The sequence below is a fragment of the Anomaloglossus baeobatrachus genome, chromosome 6 (assembly GCF_048569485.1).
Source record: "Anomaloglossus baeobatrachus isolate aAnoBae1 chromosome 6, aAnoBae1.hap1, whole genome shotgun sequence".
NCBI lineage: Eukaryota > Metazoa > Chordata > Amphibia > Anura > Aromobatidae > Anomaloglossus > Anomaloglossus baeobatrachus.
This window is the reverse complement of record NC_134358.1, coordinates 567861368-567873734: the sequence shown is the minus strand read 5'-3', so window position 1 is coordinate 567873734 and position 12367 is coordinate 567861368. Positions and strand designations below refer to the sequence as shown.

Sequence of the window (12367 nt, the reverse complement as noted above, 5' to 3'; positions counted from 1 at the left end):
GAGGCCCATGCTAGCTCCCTAAGCAAACAGCAGGTGTGGAAGGTACCGCTCCCAGTTATATCCATGGGACTCCACCAGCATCATGGTACCATTGAATTGTTCACACAAACCATTGGTCTACGATATCCACAGCAATCCTCTGGAAAGGTTCCTCGATCAGGGAAGCTTTGGGTGTAGGACCCGATTTCACCGCTCGTTGTCAGATGATACAGAAGCAGCAGTAATTGGTGACATCTGTCCACATTTTGGGCTCATAGAAGTGATGGGACAGCCAGGCCTTGGTTTTGTTGACTCCCAAGTGTCCAGTCAGCAGGACCTTGTGGGCAATCCCTAAACAGATAGGACAGAACCAGCTGCCTTTCCTTCAGCCACTCCTGATGGGTGATACAGGAAATAAGACTCCCAGTATAACCTCCCTGGATCCCACAATCCCCCCTCATTGTCTGTCTCGGAGGTGGGCTGCCTGCAAAGTCCCAAAACACCTCAAGATGGGCATCTGCCTGAAGTGCAGCCTGGACCTCCCGGTAACAGCTAGAAGCGATGTTATAGCCCAAACCTCTGGGACCTGTTCTGGGTCAATAACTGGTCCTGTTATCCCACCTGATGATGGGGGTGCAGAAGGCAGCACCTTCCCTGCGGTTTTGGTACTATGACTGCAGGTGACAGCGACCATGTAGGTCGTCTTTCCGGTGGACAACAACACTTTCCCACCATCCTGACAGGCTGTGGGACACATTTTCCCATCCTACCATAATGCTGCAGAATCATGGGGCAGCTACCACTGGCCATTGTCACAGACCACGGTGACACTGACAAGCTGCACACGACCACGGTTCTTGTGGTCTCCATCTCCCTTAGCACCGGTTCTTACTCCTTTGAGAGGATCCTCAGTGACCTCACTTCGCAGTGGGACATGGCTGAGTGTTCCGGTGCAATGGAAATCATCATCATCCTGCGAAACTGTGACATTATCAACATTTAGTTTTATTAGTTAACATGAACGGCCAGATTGTGAACCTTCACAATGACCGATTTCCCAAAGACCACACTTCCCTTAACCCTCTTCTAGCTCCACAGTCTAGGAAACCCATGGGTAAAGGTCAGCGTGTACCCCCAATCCCAATGACAGAATATTCCCAGGAATAAGGTGTTCAGGGGACACTAATTCAGGGCAGATGAGGGTTTGTTCGGCTCTGGTGTCCTTGAGCCCCTCAGTGACAGTGTCACCCACAGTGACCGGCAAAGTTATCATAGGTCCTCCCAACAGTTCCACCCTCAAAAAGGACCCCTGTATTAGGCTCCTGGGCCTGAGATGTGAGGTTCCTCTTCTACCGCTCTGGGCAGGTGGTGCTGAGGTTTCCGATCCGGTTGCAGGCAAATTAGTGGTGTGAATGAGGGACAGACTTGCTGCAGGCAGCTATGGCAAACCACACGGCTAAGCCTTTGGCTGGGGCCTTTCCTGTGAATACTGTCCTGGCGACACAGCTCATGAGTGGCCACATGGGAGTCCTTTATGCTTGCTGCTTGAGCCAGGTCCATAGGCTTCTGGTCCAGTGGGTAGATATTCAGGAACTGCTGCTTTAGGAATAAGTCTATTATGGCCCCCGCAGTGGGAGCAGACATGTCGCTGGTCCACTATTCCATGGCTACTCTTTGGTGGTCAGAGAGGCCAGTATAGGTCTACTGAGGGCCACACTGGATTTTGCAGAACTTCGGTGGGTAGATTTCAGGAGTGAAGTTAAACTCCTTCATCAGGGCCTTTTTGATGGCCTCATAGTCCTCACCCTACTCTCCAGGTAGAGCTACAAACACCTTCAGGGCTGCACCTCTCAGTCGTGCAGTTATGTACTTGGCCCATTGTGCAGGCGGGATCTGGTACTGTCTGCAGAGCATCTCAAAGGCTGCGAGGGAGTTGTCCAGGCCCACATCCTTCTCCAGCACATGGAAGTCCTCGGCTTAGGGCTTAACTATAGCTGGGCTTGTGGTGCTGAGGTAACGTTGAAGCCGGCGCAGATCTACTTTCTGCTGTCCTTCGGCCTGACACTCTTGGTGTTGCTCAATGAGCTTCAGTTGTCCCTCTAGGTTGTCTGAGCCTCGTTGCAGAAGGGTGATCTGCAGGTGGGGTCCATGCTACCCTGATTGCTGTGGCTTGTATCCATAGGTGGTGGGACTCCATGCTACAGCACCACTCAAACCTTGGCTCACCACCCTTACATCAGGGCTCGGGTGAAGGACTTGCTCTGCGTTAAATTGCAGCAGTTCAGTGATCTGTATCAATCTGTTTCATCATACAGATGGCAGCAAGCACCTTCATGTTCTTCCATTTGTACCAGGCCTCCCCAATAGCAGCCATGATTGCCAAATAAAAGATTGGACAGAAAGACGAGAGAGGGGGGACGGGTGCAACTGCTACACGTGCAGCAATGTCCAGGTATAATTACACTGAGTCCCAGCCTCAAAACTCTGCAGAGTCCTGGTAGAGACCGTGAAAGTTTTTATTGACCGGATCCCTAATGCTCTAATCCCAGCGCTGCCACCAATTTGTCAGGGGACAGCACACCACTTTCCAAAAATCGTCGGGCAATATCACACAATTGATTGATTTTGCTACTAGGCCAATTATTAGGCGCTTTGACAGTGATCGTATGCTATACACACACTCAATCCAAACACATGGAATGTATATATATATACCTCAGTACGGTCACTGCTAAGCCCCGCAACAACCAAAGGAAAACTACTAGCTGGCACCACCAGTCACTTATACAGGCCAATTGGAAACCCATGTCTGGTAACCTTTGTCCTCACAAGGCTTCAGGAGGGTGGTTTATAGAGCAAGAGGATCAAAGTTATTACATTTATATAGTAAATAAAATTAGAAAATACACAAGCTGTTACGAAGGGGACAAGACCGTACAGTATATACAATCGCATAAAAGGGATAAGCAGTAGAAAATTACTAGACCTTAAGGCCCAGTCACACACAACGACTTACCAGCGATCCCGAAAACGATGCGACCTGATAGGGATCGCAGGTAAGTCGCTGGGAGGTTGCACAGTCAGATCTTACCAGCGATGCAGGAACAATACAGGTCGCAGTGGCGACCTGTATAACGATCTCAGCAGTCACTGTGACCCTGTCACACAGTGTCAAACACAGCGATGTGTCCTGCCCAGCAGGACATCGTCTTTGAAGAAAATGGCCAGGACCATTCTGCAACGACTAGAGAGATCTCACAGCAGGGGCCTGATCGCTGGTAGATGTCACACACAACAAGATCGCTAACGGGATCGCTACTGCGTTACTGAAACCGTGACTCAGCTGCGATCTCGCTAGCAATCTCGTTATGTGTGACGGTACCTTTAGATTAGGAAAGTGCTGCAATCATGTAGCGACCTGTATCTCCCAGCACTAAACAATGGCTTCAAGTCTGAATCTGTTTTCACCTGATTAAAGTCACTTCCACCTACCCCCCTTGTGACTGGTAAATAAACTGAGGCTCAAGTGTCAAAAATGATGAGATACCCAATCTTCAGGAAATCTGCCCCCCCCCCTCCCCCCACCGGAGGTCCCAGGCAGACGATATTACCGCCATATTTCTGATCATGATTTTAGTTTTCTACAGACAGGAGACATGGTATATACATCATCATCCATATCTGGCTGATAATTTGGGACTGATTTCAGACCGCAACAGCAACACAAGTATATGCATGGCATTTGTTCCTGTGCCACAATGTCGAAAATATGTCTCCCATAACAACACCAGGGCCCACACCAGTCACAAAAAAAACCAAAACATTCTCATACCTGGTATCCAGCACTGAAGAGTCTTCCATCGTTGGCTAAGTTTGGCTATGAAGCCAGGAATACTTATTTATACAGTAAAGTATCGCCTCACAGCCTGGTGTTTCCACTGTGTCCGGACTCCATGTCTGCGCCCCATCAGATAACCTACTTCAACTACCTGCTCACAGCGAGGGGGCAATGTACAGTGTTTGGGGTTTTTTCCATTTACAATTTATGCTGTAGCCATATGCTCAATATGAGGATGACAATGGGTAATATATTCGGACCATCAGCCTCAGAGATCTGCTACGAGTATAAATGGATAGTAGGAAGCCATTTAGTCACGATGCGACATTAGGGGGTGACTTTTTTGGGATTAGATAATCTCTAAAATAAAAATAAAAAAAAATCCCGCTCCTCTTTCTGGGTCCTTTACATGTTCCCACTTAGCCCAAAAACACCCCAACAACACAACGTTTCAGAGAAAGTTTTTATGTAAGAAAATTACAGAAGATCGAAAAAAACAAAACAAAAACTAAATTAAAAATATTCCAAGAACCTAAGAGTCTGTACAGCGAACACTCGGCGGCTCCAAGCTACAGCAAAATAAATTATAACCTTTACCAAAAATATTCTCCTCTACCCCAGGACGCCGGTCACACCTGACAGAAGACGGTATCAATGTGGCGCCATGAACCATCGCTGGGGCAGCAGCGTCGGCGGGCCGCGGATCCCGTCATGTGACCCATCACGCTTCACGTGGGCGACAATACGGCGAGAGCAGAACCAACCCGGCTACAATAATCACATTCTGGTCACAGTAATCTTACTGGATCTGGGTTTTCTTGGAGGGTGACATGACACCTCCCTGGAAGAGCAGGTTGGAAGGGGGAAAGCTGATGGCATTTATTAAGTAAACCCCCCCCCCCCCCCCCCCCATCCAAGCCCTCACACTGGGGGGATTTATACTTATGGATGTGGTGATGAAGCTCCCACCATCACTGTTGTGAGTGGTCACCACATACAGCACCTTATCCCTCAGCACTCGTCCTCCATCGATCCTAGACTTGGTGTGTCCGGACTGGTACTCCTCCCCTCCCTGCACACTGGCCATTCTTTGGTAGCACCCCCTCTATATTAGCAGTAATGGGATCACACCAGCAGGGGCCGAGGATGCCGGCCGGTAGGTCTGGGCTCATGGACATTGGATCACAACCCTACGTATCTTTTTGTGCCCCTTATGCTACCACCCATCCCTCTTCCCGTCTATGGTCTGTCGTCCCACTGCAGTGGAAGGGATGACGTGTGGTTCGATACTCAGTATCATTTATAGTGCACCATGATCAGATCATATATATATATTTTTTACGGCTTTTTCCACATTCCTCCAGTGACATCATCTGCATCACCGCCTGCCTAATCTCTCCTGGGGGGTCCCGAGAGACCCTTCTCTGAGGTGCACCCACCGCGGAGGCACTGGCGTTACTCATCCATCACGTGCTGCCGATTCATTACGAATCTTTCCGGGGTCCTGCATTTTCTAGGGGCATCACCAACAGGTAACGGCCGATCCCAAGAAAACGGGGAGCTGTAAATTGTACAATTCCATTGGAAGTATAGTTAGAAACTCGTGGATACGGATTTTCTTTTTTAGCTGGTCTCTTGGTGATGGGATAACCCCCTTCAGTCGAGCTTCTCCAGGACTGACGGGACATAGACCAGACTGAGTTCGCTGCCAAAGTCACACACAATGGCTGCGTTGTCCAGGACCAGGATCTGGCGCGCCGGCTGCGCCTCCTCGCACTTTCCCAGGTAGACGGTCTGTAGGAGATCTCCGTAACCGATGTCCCAGAACGATACGCAGCCCTGGCCGCCCGTCACCAGCAGGTTGTCGGAGATGAGACCCAAACTGGAGCCACAACCCAATTCCTGAGGAGAGAACATGACGCCATCAGACAGGCACAGGCGGGCGGCTGGTAGGGGACAGCCAGAGACCGACCGCGGATTAACTGTCTGCACCGCCTGGTGCGGCTTTTCCACTTTGTACCGGTCATGTTTCTTTACCAGCAGTGGATATGGCTGCCATCATCATCACTCACCTGCTGGATGGAGTACAGCTTAATGCCGGAGCTCCGGTCCCATATACTGATCACATCATCCAGGCCGCTGCTGATGACGTAGGACGCCGTGCACAACAGGGAGGTGATGTCTCCTCGATGCCCGTGCATGTGGCCCACCCGACTGCCGGTGAGAACGTCCCATAAACAGATGGCGCCATCTTGTCCCCCACTGGCCAGGACCATGGTCTGCGGATAAAGACCAGTAAGTATGGAGGCCGAGTGGGGGGCATCTCCCCGTCCAGAGCGCAGACACTCACCTGATCTATATAAATGACAGTGATCCCTCCTGAGTGACCCTGCAGTGTGAACAAGCAGCAAGCGTCCTCCAGGCGGTACACCTACAGAAAGGCCAGACTGTCATGTTTCCAATCACTGGCAGGGTAAGGGGCGGAGTCAGAAATCATAGCTTACCTTCAGAGTGTGGTCCTGGCTGCCGGTCACCAGGCGTCCGGCCGCGGCTTTTAACACTGTGATTGGCTTCTGGTGGGCACATGACACAGTGTGGGTCAGGTGACAGCGGATAATGTCATCGCTGGAGTATAGCGGAGAGCTGGGGACGGTGCTGCGGACGGCTGCTCCTGGGGAACCAGAACCTCATTACTACAAGCTCCACGGACTCCGGAGCGAACAGAGAAGAAACCAATAAGTAGAGGAAAAAGCCGACACAGGCACTAGTCACAGACCGCGGGGGGACGGCCGGGACATCACTCACCTCTGAACTGTAACGGGCTGGACGACTTCTGCAAATCCAGACAGAAGAAATCCAAGGAGCCATTGAGCCGCGCGGCTACGATCCTGGAAGATGGAGACCTCATCGTTATGACCGTACAATGATTTGCACATACAGGCGGTACAAGGTGTCGGCAGCGAGGACATACCTGTGGTTCAAGAAAACCAGTGCAGTAATCCCGCTTTGCCCGTCACCACTACTGCAGCGGAGGACCCCCTCGATGGCGTCCCAGACCTATAGGGGAGAAAAAATAATGGAGCTGAAGTATCCACCGATGCATCCAATACACAGGGGCTGTGGACACGGTGCACGCTGTCCGGATACATCACACCATATTCATCATTAAAGGGGTTGTCTAGCGAAAACATGGAGACGGACGGGGCTCTTTATCTGTTAGTGCAGATGTCTGAGCGCTGCTTCGGAGCACGAGGAGACAAGGTTTTCCCTAAAAGCGATGATATTCTGTGCACCACTTAAGAGTTTGGTGTAATGGACACTCTCCTATGAAGCCCAGAGGACTAAGATTTCAGCCATGGGGGCGTCATGAGCGCCACCGCAATTATGGTATTTAAATGACCAGGTCTGGGATTGATGGTGGCGCTTAAATGGTTAAACTGCAGCGCTTGACACAAGCTACAGCCGGGGATAAAAATGGACGCCACAGGTTAAAGGATTAAAGAGTCTCGCTACATGACGAGGACCTCCCCCGTCCCATGAGTCTCTACTGCACGGACGAGGTGCAAAAAACTCAAGACAGCGGGCGGCTGATGTCGGTCACCTCCTTTTGGAGACTATTCTGGATCGGCTTTAATGTGTCATTACGGTGTTTATTTAAGACTGGTACCTCCAGTAGAGGGCGCTAGAAATCCCGAGGAGAGCCTCTGTGCGCACCATGATGTCTGGCTCTGCGTCCGGCTGCGACTCGGATGTTTTAGTAACTTATGTTTTACAGTTGAGATAAACGACCGTCTTTCCTTACACTATGGTGCAACATTTAGCGCTACTCTGTCAAAGTAGCCATGCGGTCATAAACCTTCCTAAATGCAGCGAGGGGCCCAGCAGCCTCCGCCAGGTGGAGCAAGAGGCCCGGCAGGTGGAGTAAGAGGACCACCAGGCACAGCAAAGGGCTCACCAGCCTCCACCAGGTGCAGGAAAGGGCTCGCCAGCCTCCACCAGGCGCAGGAAAGGGCTCGCCAGCCTCCACCAGGCGCAGGAAAGGGCTCGCCAGCCTCCACCAGGCACAGAAAAGGGCCCGTCAGCCTCCACCAGGTGCAGGAAAGGGCTCGCCAGCCTCCACCAGGCACAGCAAAGGGCTCGCCAGCCTCCACCAGGCACAGAAAAGGGCTCGCCAGCCTCCACCAGGTGCAGGAAAGGGCTCGCCAGCCTTCACCAGGTGCAGGAAAGGGCTCGCCAGCCTCCACCAGGTGCAGGAAAGGGCTCGCCAGCCTCCACCAGGTGCAGGAAAGGGCTCACCAGCCTCCACCAGGCACAGGAAAGGGCTCGCCAGCCTCCAGCAGGTGCAAGAAGGGGGACATCAGGCGCAGGAAATGGCCTGCCAAACTCCGCCAGGTGCAGCAAGGGGCCACCGAGTGCAGAAAATGGCCCGTCGGCCTCCACCAGGTGCAGGAAAGGGCTCACCAGCCTCCACCAGGCGCAGGAAAGGGCTCGCCAGCCTCCACCTGGAGCAGGAAAGGGCTCGCCAGCCTCCACCTGGAGCAGGAAAGGGCTCGCCAACCTCCAACTGGAGCAGGAAAGAGGACGTCAGGCACAGGAAATGGCCTGTCAGCCTCCGCCAGATGCAGCAAGGGGCCCACCAAGTGGCCCATTAGCCTCCGCCAGGTGCAGCAAGGGGCATGTCAGGCGCATGTAATGGCCCACGGGTTTCCACCATGTGCAGCAAGGGGCCCGCCAACCTCCATAAGGTGCAGCAAGGGGCCCACCATGTGCAGGAAATGGCCCGTCAGCCTCCACCAGGCGCAGGAAAGGGCTCGCCAGCCTCCACCAAGCACAGAAAAGGGCCCGTCAGTATCCACCAGGTGCAGGAAAAGGCTCGCCAGCCTCCAGCAGGTGCAGGAAAGGGCTCGCCAGCCTCCAGCAGGTGTAAGAAGGGGGAAGTCAGGCGCAGAAAATGGCCCACCAGCCTCCGCAAGGTGCATGTCAGGCGCAGGTAATGGCCCACCAGCCTCCGCAAGGTACAGCAAGGGGCACGTCAGGCGCATGTAATGGCCCACGAGTTTCCACCAAGTGCGGCAAGGGGCTCGCCAACCTCCACAAGGTGCAGCAAGGGGCCCGCCAATCACCATAAACTCAGCCATGAACCATTCATATCTGTATACCTCGAGCTTCCCGTTACTCCTTCCAGCTACAATGAGGTTTCCTTGTAGTCCCAAACTCCACACCGAACTGTCGAAATCTTCACTCCATCCAGAAACAGGTGAGGATGTGCCGTTACAGAGCACCAGCTCTTCTGCCGAGCTCTTCCTTCTAATGGAAGCACAGCCACCATCGGCCCGGCTCCCGGGTGATCTGTTGCGCCCGACTGGCATGATCTGGCACTGTCCATAGGGGACGGGAGAGAAGACAGGAGGAAAACTGCTGCAGGCGGCTCCGTGCTCCTCGTACACCCGCTGCACCAGGCTGCTGAAGTCGTAGCCGCTGGACTCGGGCCCCTGCCCGCCGCTCCCCGGCTCCTCCGGCTTCACCTGCTCGCAAAAGTTCGTATCGATCAGACTGGAAAGGTCGGGCTGATCGTAGAAGAGCGGCGGCAGGGAGGGCGGCTGTCTCCTCTTCAAGTAACCATTTTCCAAGGAGTCCTCAAGGGGTTTACATTCGGAGAACTGCTCCCAGGTGTCCTGATACTCGAAGATCCCACTGCTCTCCCTGCGCAGCCTGGACAGGAGGAAATACGGACACGGTCAACGGCCGCACAAAAGACCTGGATAGAAATGTGCCAGTAAGCGGCTATAATTATTTCTGCGCCCTATACTCGGTGCAGGGCTCCCGCCATATTCCTGGCTACATGAATGGCACCATGTTATTCTCCACTTACCCCTGCTTGGGGATGACGGTGAGGCAGTCTCCGGTCTGAGCGTCCCACACGCGGATCTGACCGGCCAGGCAGCAGCTCACTAACAGCATCCCATCGCTGGCGAGACACTCGATATCCTGCGAGACAGCGGGAGAGGATGAGGGCGAGAGTACAGCGGAAACAGAGACTCGGCGGCACAGTCTGGACACGCACCATGAGATGACCCCTCAGGACCAGCGGCACGATCTCGGTCTCTGGCGGTGAATACCCGTAGTCGTCGCAGGGCAGGTCCCCTTTCTTCCGGCGGCTGTGAGACAGACCGTTCTGGCCATAGTTTTTTGGGCACAGCAGTCGGTAAAGACAGAAGAGGAGCAAAACCAACAAAATTCCAGAGGCCAAACCCAACGCTCCAACTCTGAAGGGAGAAAGAGGCGAGAGATCAGGGGCCGGGCACAGGGAATGGTCACATGAGGGCCGGTCGTCAGGAGCAGCCGCTATCCTTCTAGTCTTACTTGTACAGGGTGACGTCCATGGATCCCGGGGTTTTGGGGACAGATGGAGCCACTTTGATTTCCTCTGGACGTTCATCCCTCTGAAATATCTGCGAGTGCTGGACCTCCTGAGGATGCCGCGCCTCCGAAACCTCCTCCGGGGTGAGATACAGGGTGATAGGGATCATGGGCAAGATACTGATATACCTAGGGACGACACATTGCGACGAGATTATAGAACCCCGCAGGAGAAAGGCGTCAGCAGACCCTCCATACAAGAGACCCTTACCTCTTTGCCAGGGTGAGATTGTAGTAGCTGAAGAGGGTTGGCCAGTGCCGGAAGGAGAGTTTACGCCACGTCTCTTCATCCTCGGGGCCCCAAGTGACCTCCGTATGGGCCCGGTCTTCCTTCAATTCTGGTCCAGTCTTGCTTTGGTCCTTACGCTGCTCCTCCGCCCAGCCGCCTCTGGAGTTTCCTTCTAAGACCCCTCTGAGCGTCTCCATCATTTCGCTGTGGTCTCGCTGAGACTGATTCTCCAGGAGCTGAGAGGAGCCAGTGGGGAGGATAGAAAGCGAGCTCTGGGGGTCAGAAGCTGGCATAACGGGTACAGGAATGGGCGGCACGACAGCGCCCCCTAGAGGGCTCTGCTCTGTGACCTGAACGGTGGTCAGGTATGTGCGGAGGCCAGCAGGGTCGGTGTACAGGAGGATCCCGATCCAGACCACGGTCCCTGCCTGTAGAGGGGACATGTTATACAGCAGGCGGCCGTACAGCGAGGTGGCCATACAGGGAGGGGGCCATACAGCGGAGGCGGCCACACAGCGGGGGCGGCCACACAGCGGAGGCGGCCACACAGCGGGGGCGGCCACACAGCGGGGGCGGCCACACAGCGGGGGCATCCATACAGCGGAGGCGGCCACACAGCGGAGGCGGCCACACAGCGGGGGCGGCCACACAGCGGGGGCGGCCACACAGCGGGGGCGGCCACACAGCGGGGGCGGCCGCGGACACACTGCGGAGGCGGACACACTGCGGAGGCGGACACACTGCGGAGGCGGCCACACAGCGGAGGCGGCCACACAGCGGAGGCGGCCACATAGCGGGGCGGCCACACAGCGAGGCATCCATACAGCGGGGCATCTATACAGCGGGGCGGCCACACAGTGGGGCATCCACACAGCGAGGCATCCACATAGCGGGGCATCCACATAGCGAGGCATCCACATAGCGAGGCATCCACATAGCGGGGCATCCACATAGCGGGGCATCCACAGCGGGGGCGGCCACATAGCGGAGCATCCACACATCGGGGGCGGCCACACAGCGGGGGCGGCCACACAGCGGGGGCGGCCACACAGCGGGGGCATCCACACAGCGGGGGCATCCACACAGCGGGGGCATCCACACAGCGGGGGCATCCACACAGCGGGGCATCCATACAGCGGGGCATCCATACAGCGGGGCGGCCACACAGCCGGGCATCCACACAGCGGGGCATCCATACAGCCGGGCGGCCACACAGCCGGGCATCCACACAGCGGGGCGGCCACACAGCGGGGCATCCACACAGCGGGGCATCCATCGTCATTGCCACTTACCATGATGATCCTCTGGGCCAGTCGTGTCCTCGCAAAGAAGTAGATCAGGCGCAGTCTTTTGGGCAGCCGCAGGTTTCGCAGGGGCTGCAGGGTGATGGTGTGAGGGGTGTTGGGGCGCAGGGCTTGCTGACGCTCGTATTTCGGGGCACGAGACAGCGGCTTGGATGGTGGCATGCAGGCCTCGGCTGGCAGCCTCTTGTTCAGGTCAGCGAGCTGCAATGAAGGGGGGGCTTATTAGAAGCTTTCCATCGAGGTGGGCACCGGATGAGAGAGGGGCTACAAGGAGCGCCGGACCCAGTGTGCCCACCCAGCACATGAAACGTAGACGTATGGCAATGATAATGTGTGGTGGCGCTGCAGGGGAACTCAGTCATTGTTGGGGGGTTCTGCAGTGGGAGACCCTGCATTCAGCTCAATTTTGGGGGACCCTCTAATAACATCATTACTTGTCGGCTTGGTTGGGTACAGATGGTCAATACACTATGGGGGAACTTATGGGCCGTAAAGCAAAAGGGTGACATGAAAAAGTTGACCTACTTTGTGCGAACCAAACCTGAGCGACAATGTGGACATTTCACCGCTTTTTTGCTGCCCTGACTCTCAATAAAT

The 12367-nt window shown here is 54.8% G+C and overlaps 1 protein-coding gene across 2 annotated transcripts in view; it reads right to left on the bottom strand.

The window, feature by feature from the left end:
• Positions 1–4266: 4266 nt before the first annotated feature.
• SCAP (SREBF chaperone) overlaps positions 4267–12367 on the bottom strand; it is a 50307-nt gene continuing 42206 nt past the window's right edge. Inside the window, exons 12-23 of one of the 2 annotated variants that reach the window (XM_075315832.1) lie at positions 11759–11971; positions 10449–10894; positions 10181–10366; positions 9882–10083; positions 9690–9805; positions 8977–9529; positions 6789–6874; positions 6623–6705; positions 6322–6488; positions 6168–6248; positions 5890–6096; positions 4267–5719 (exon numbers count right to left, since the gene is read on the bottom strand). In XM_075315832.1, coding sequence (XP_075171947.1) covers positions 5474–5719; positions 5890–6096; positions 6168–6248; positions 6322–6488; positions 6623–6705; positions 6789–6874; positions 8977–9529; positions 9690–9805; positions 9882–10083; positions 10181–10366; positions 10449–10894; positions 11759–11971 — 2586 coding nt within the window. In that variant the 3' untranslated portion in view covers positions 4267–5473. The remainder of the gene's footprint in view (positions 5720–5889; positions 6097–6167; positions 6249–6321; positions 6489–6622; positions 6706–6788; positions 6875–8976; positions 9530–9689; positions 9806–9881; positions 10084–10180; positions 10367–10448; positions 10895–11758; positions 11972–12367) is intronic. The other variant, XM_075315833.1, reaches the window with a different exon arrangement.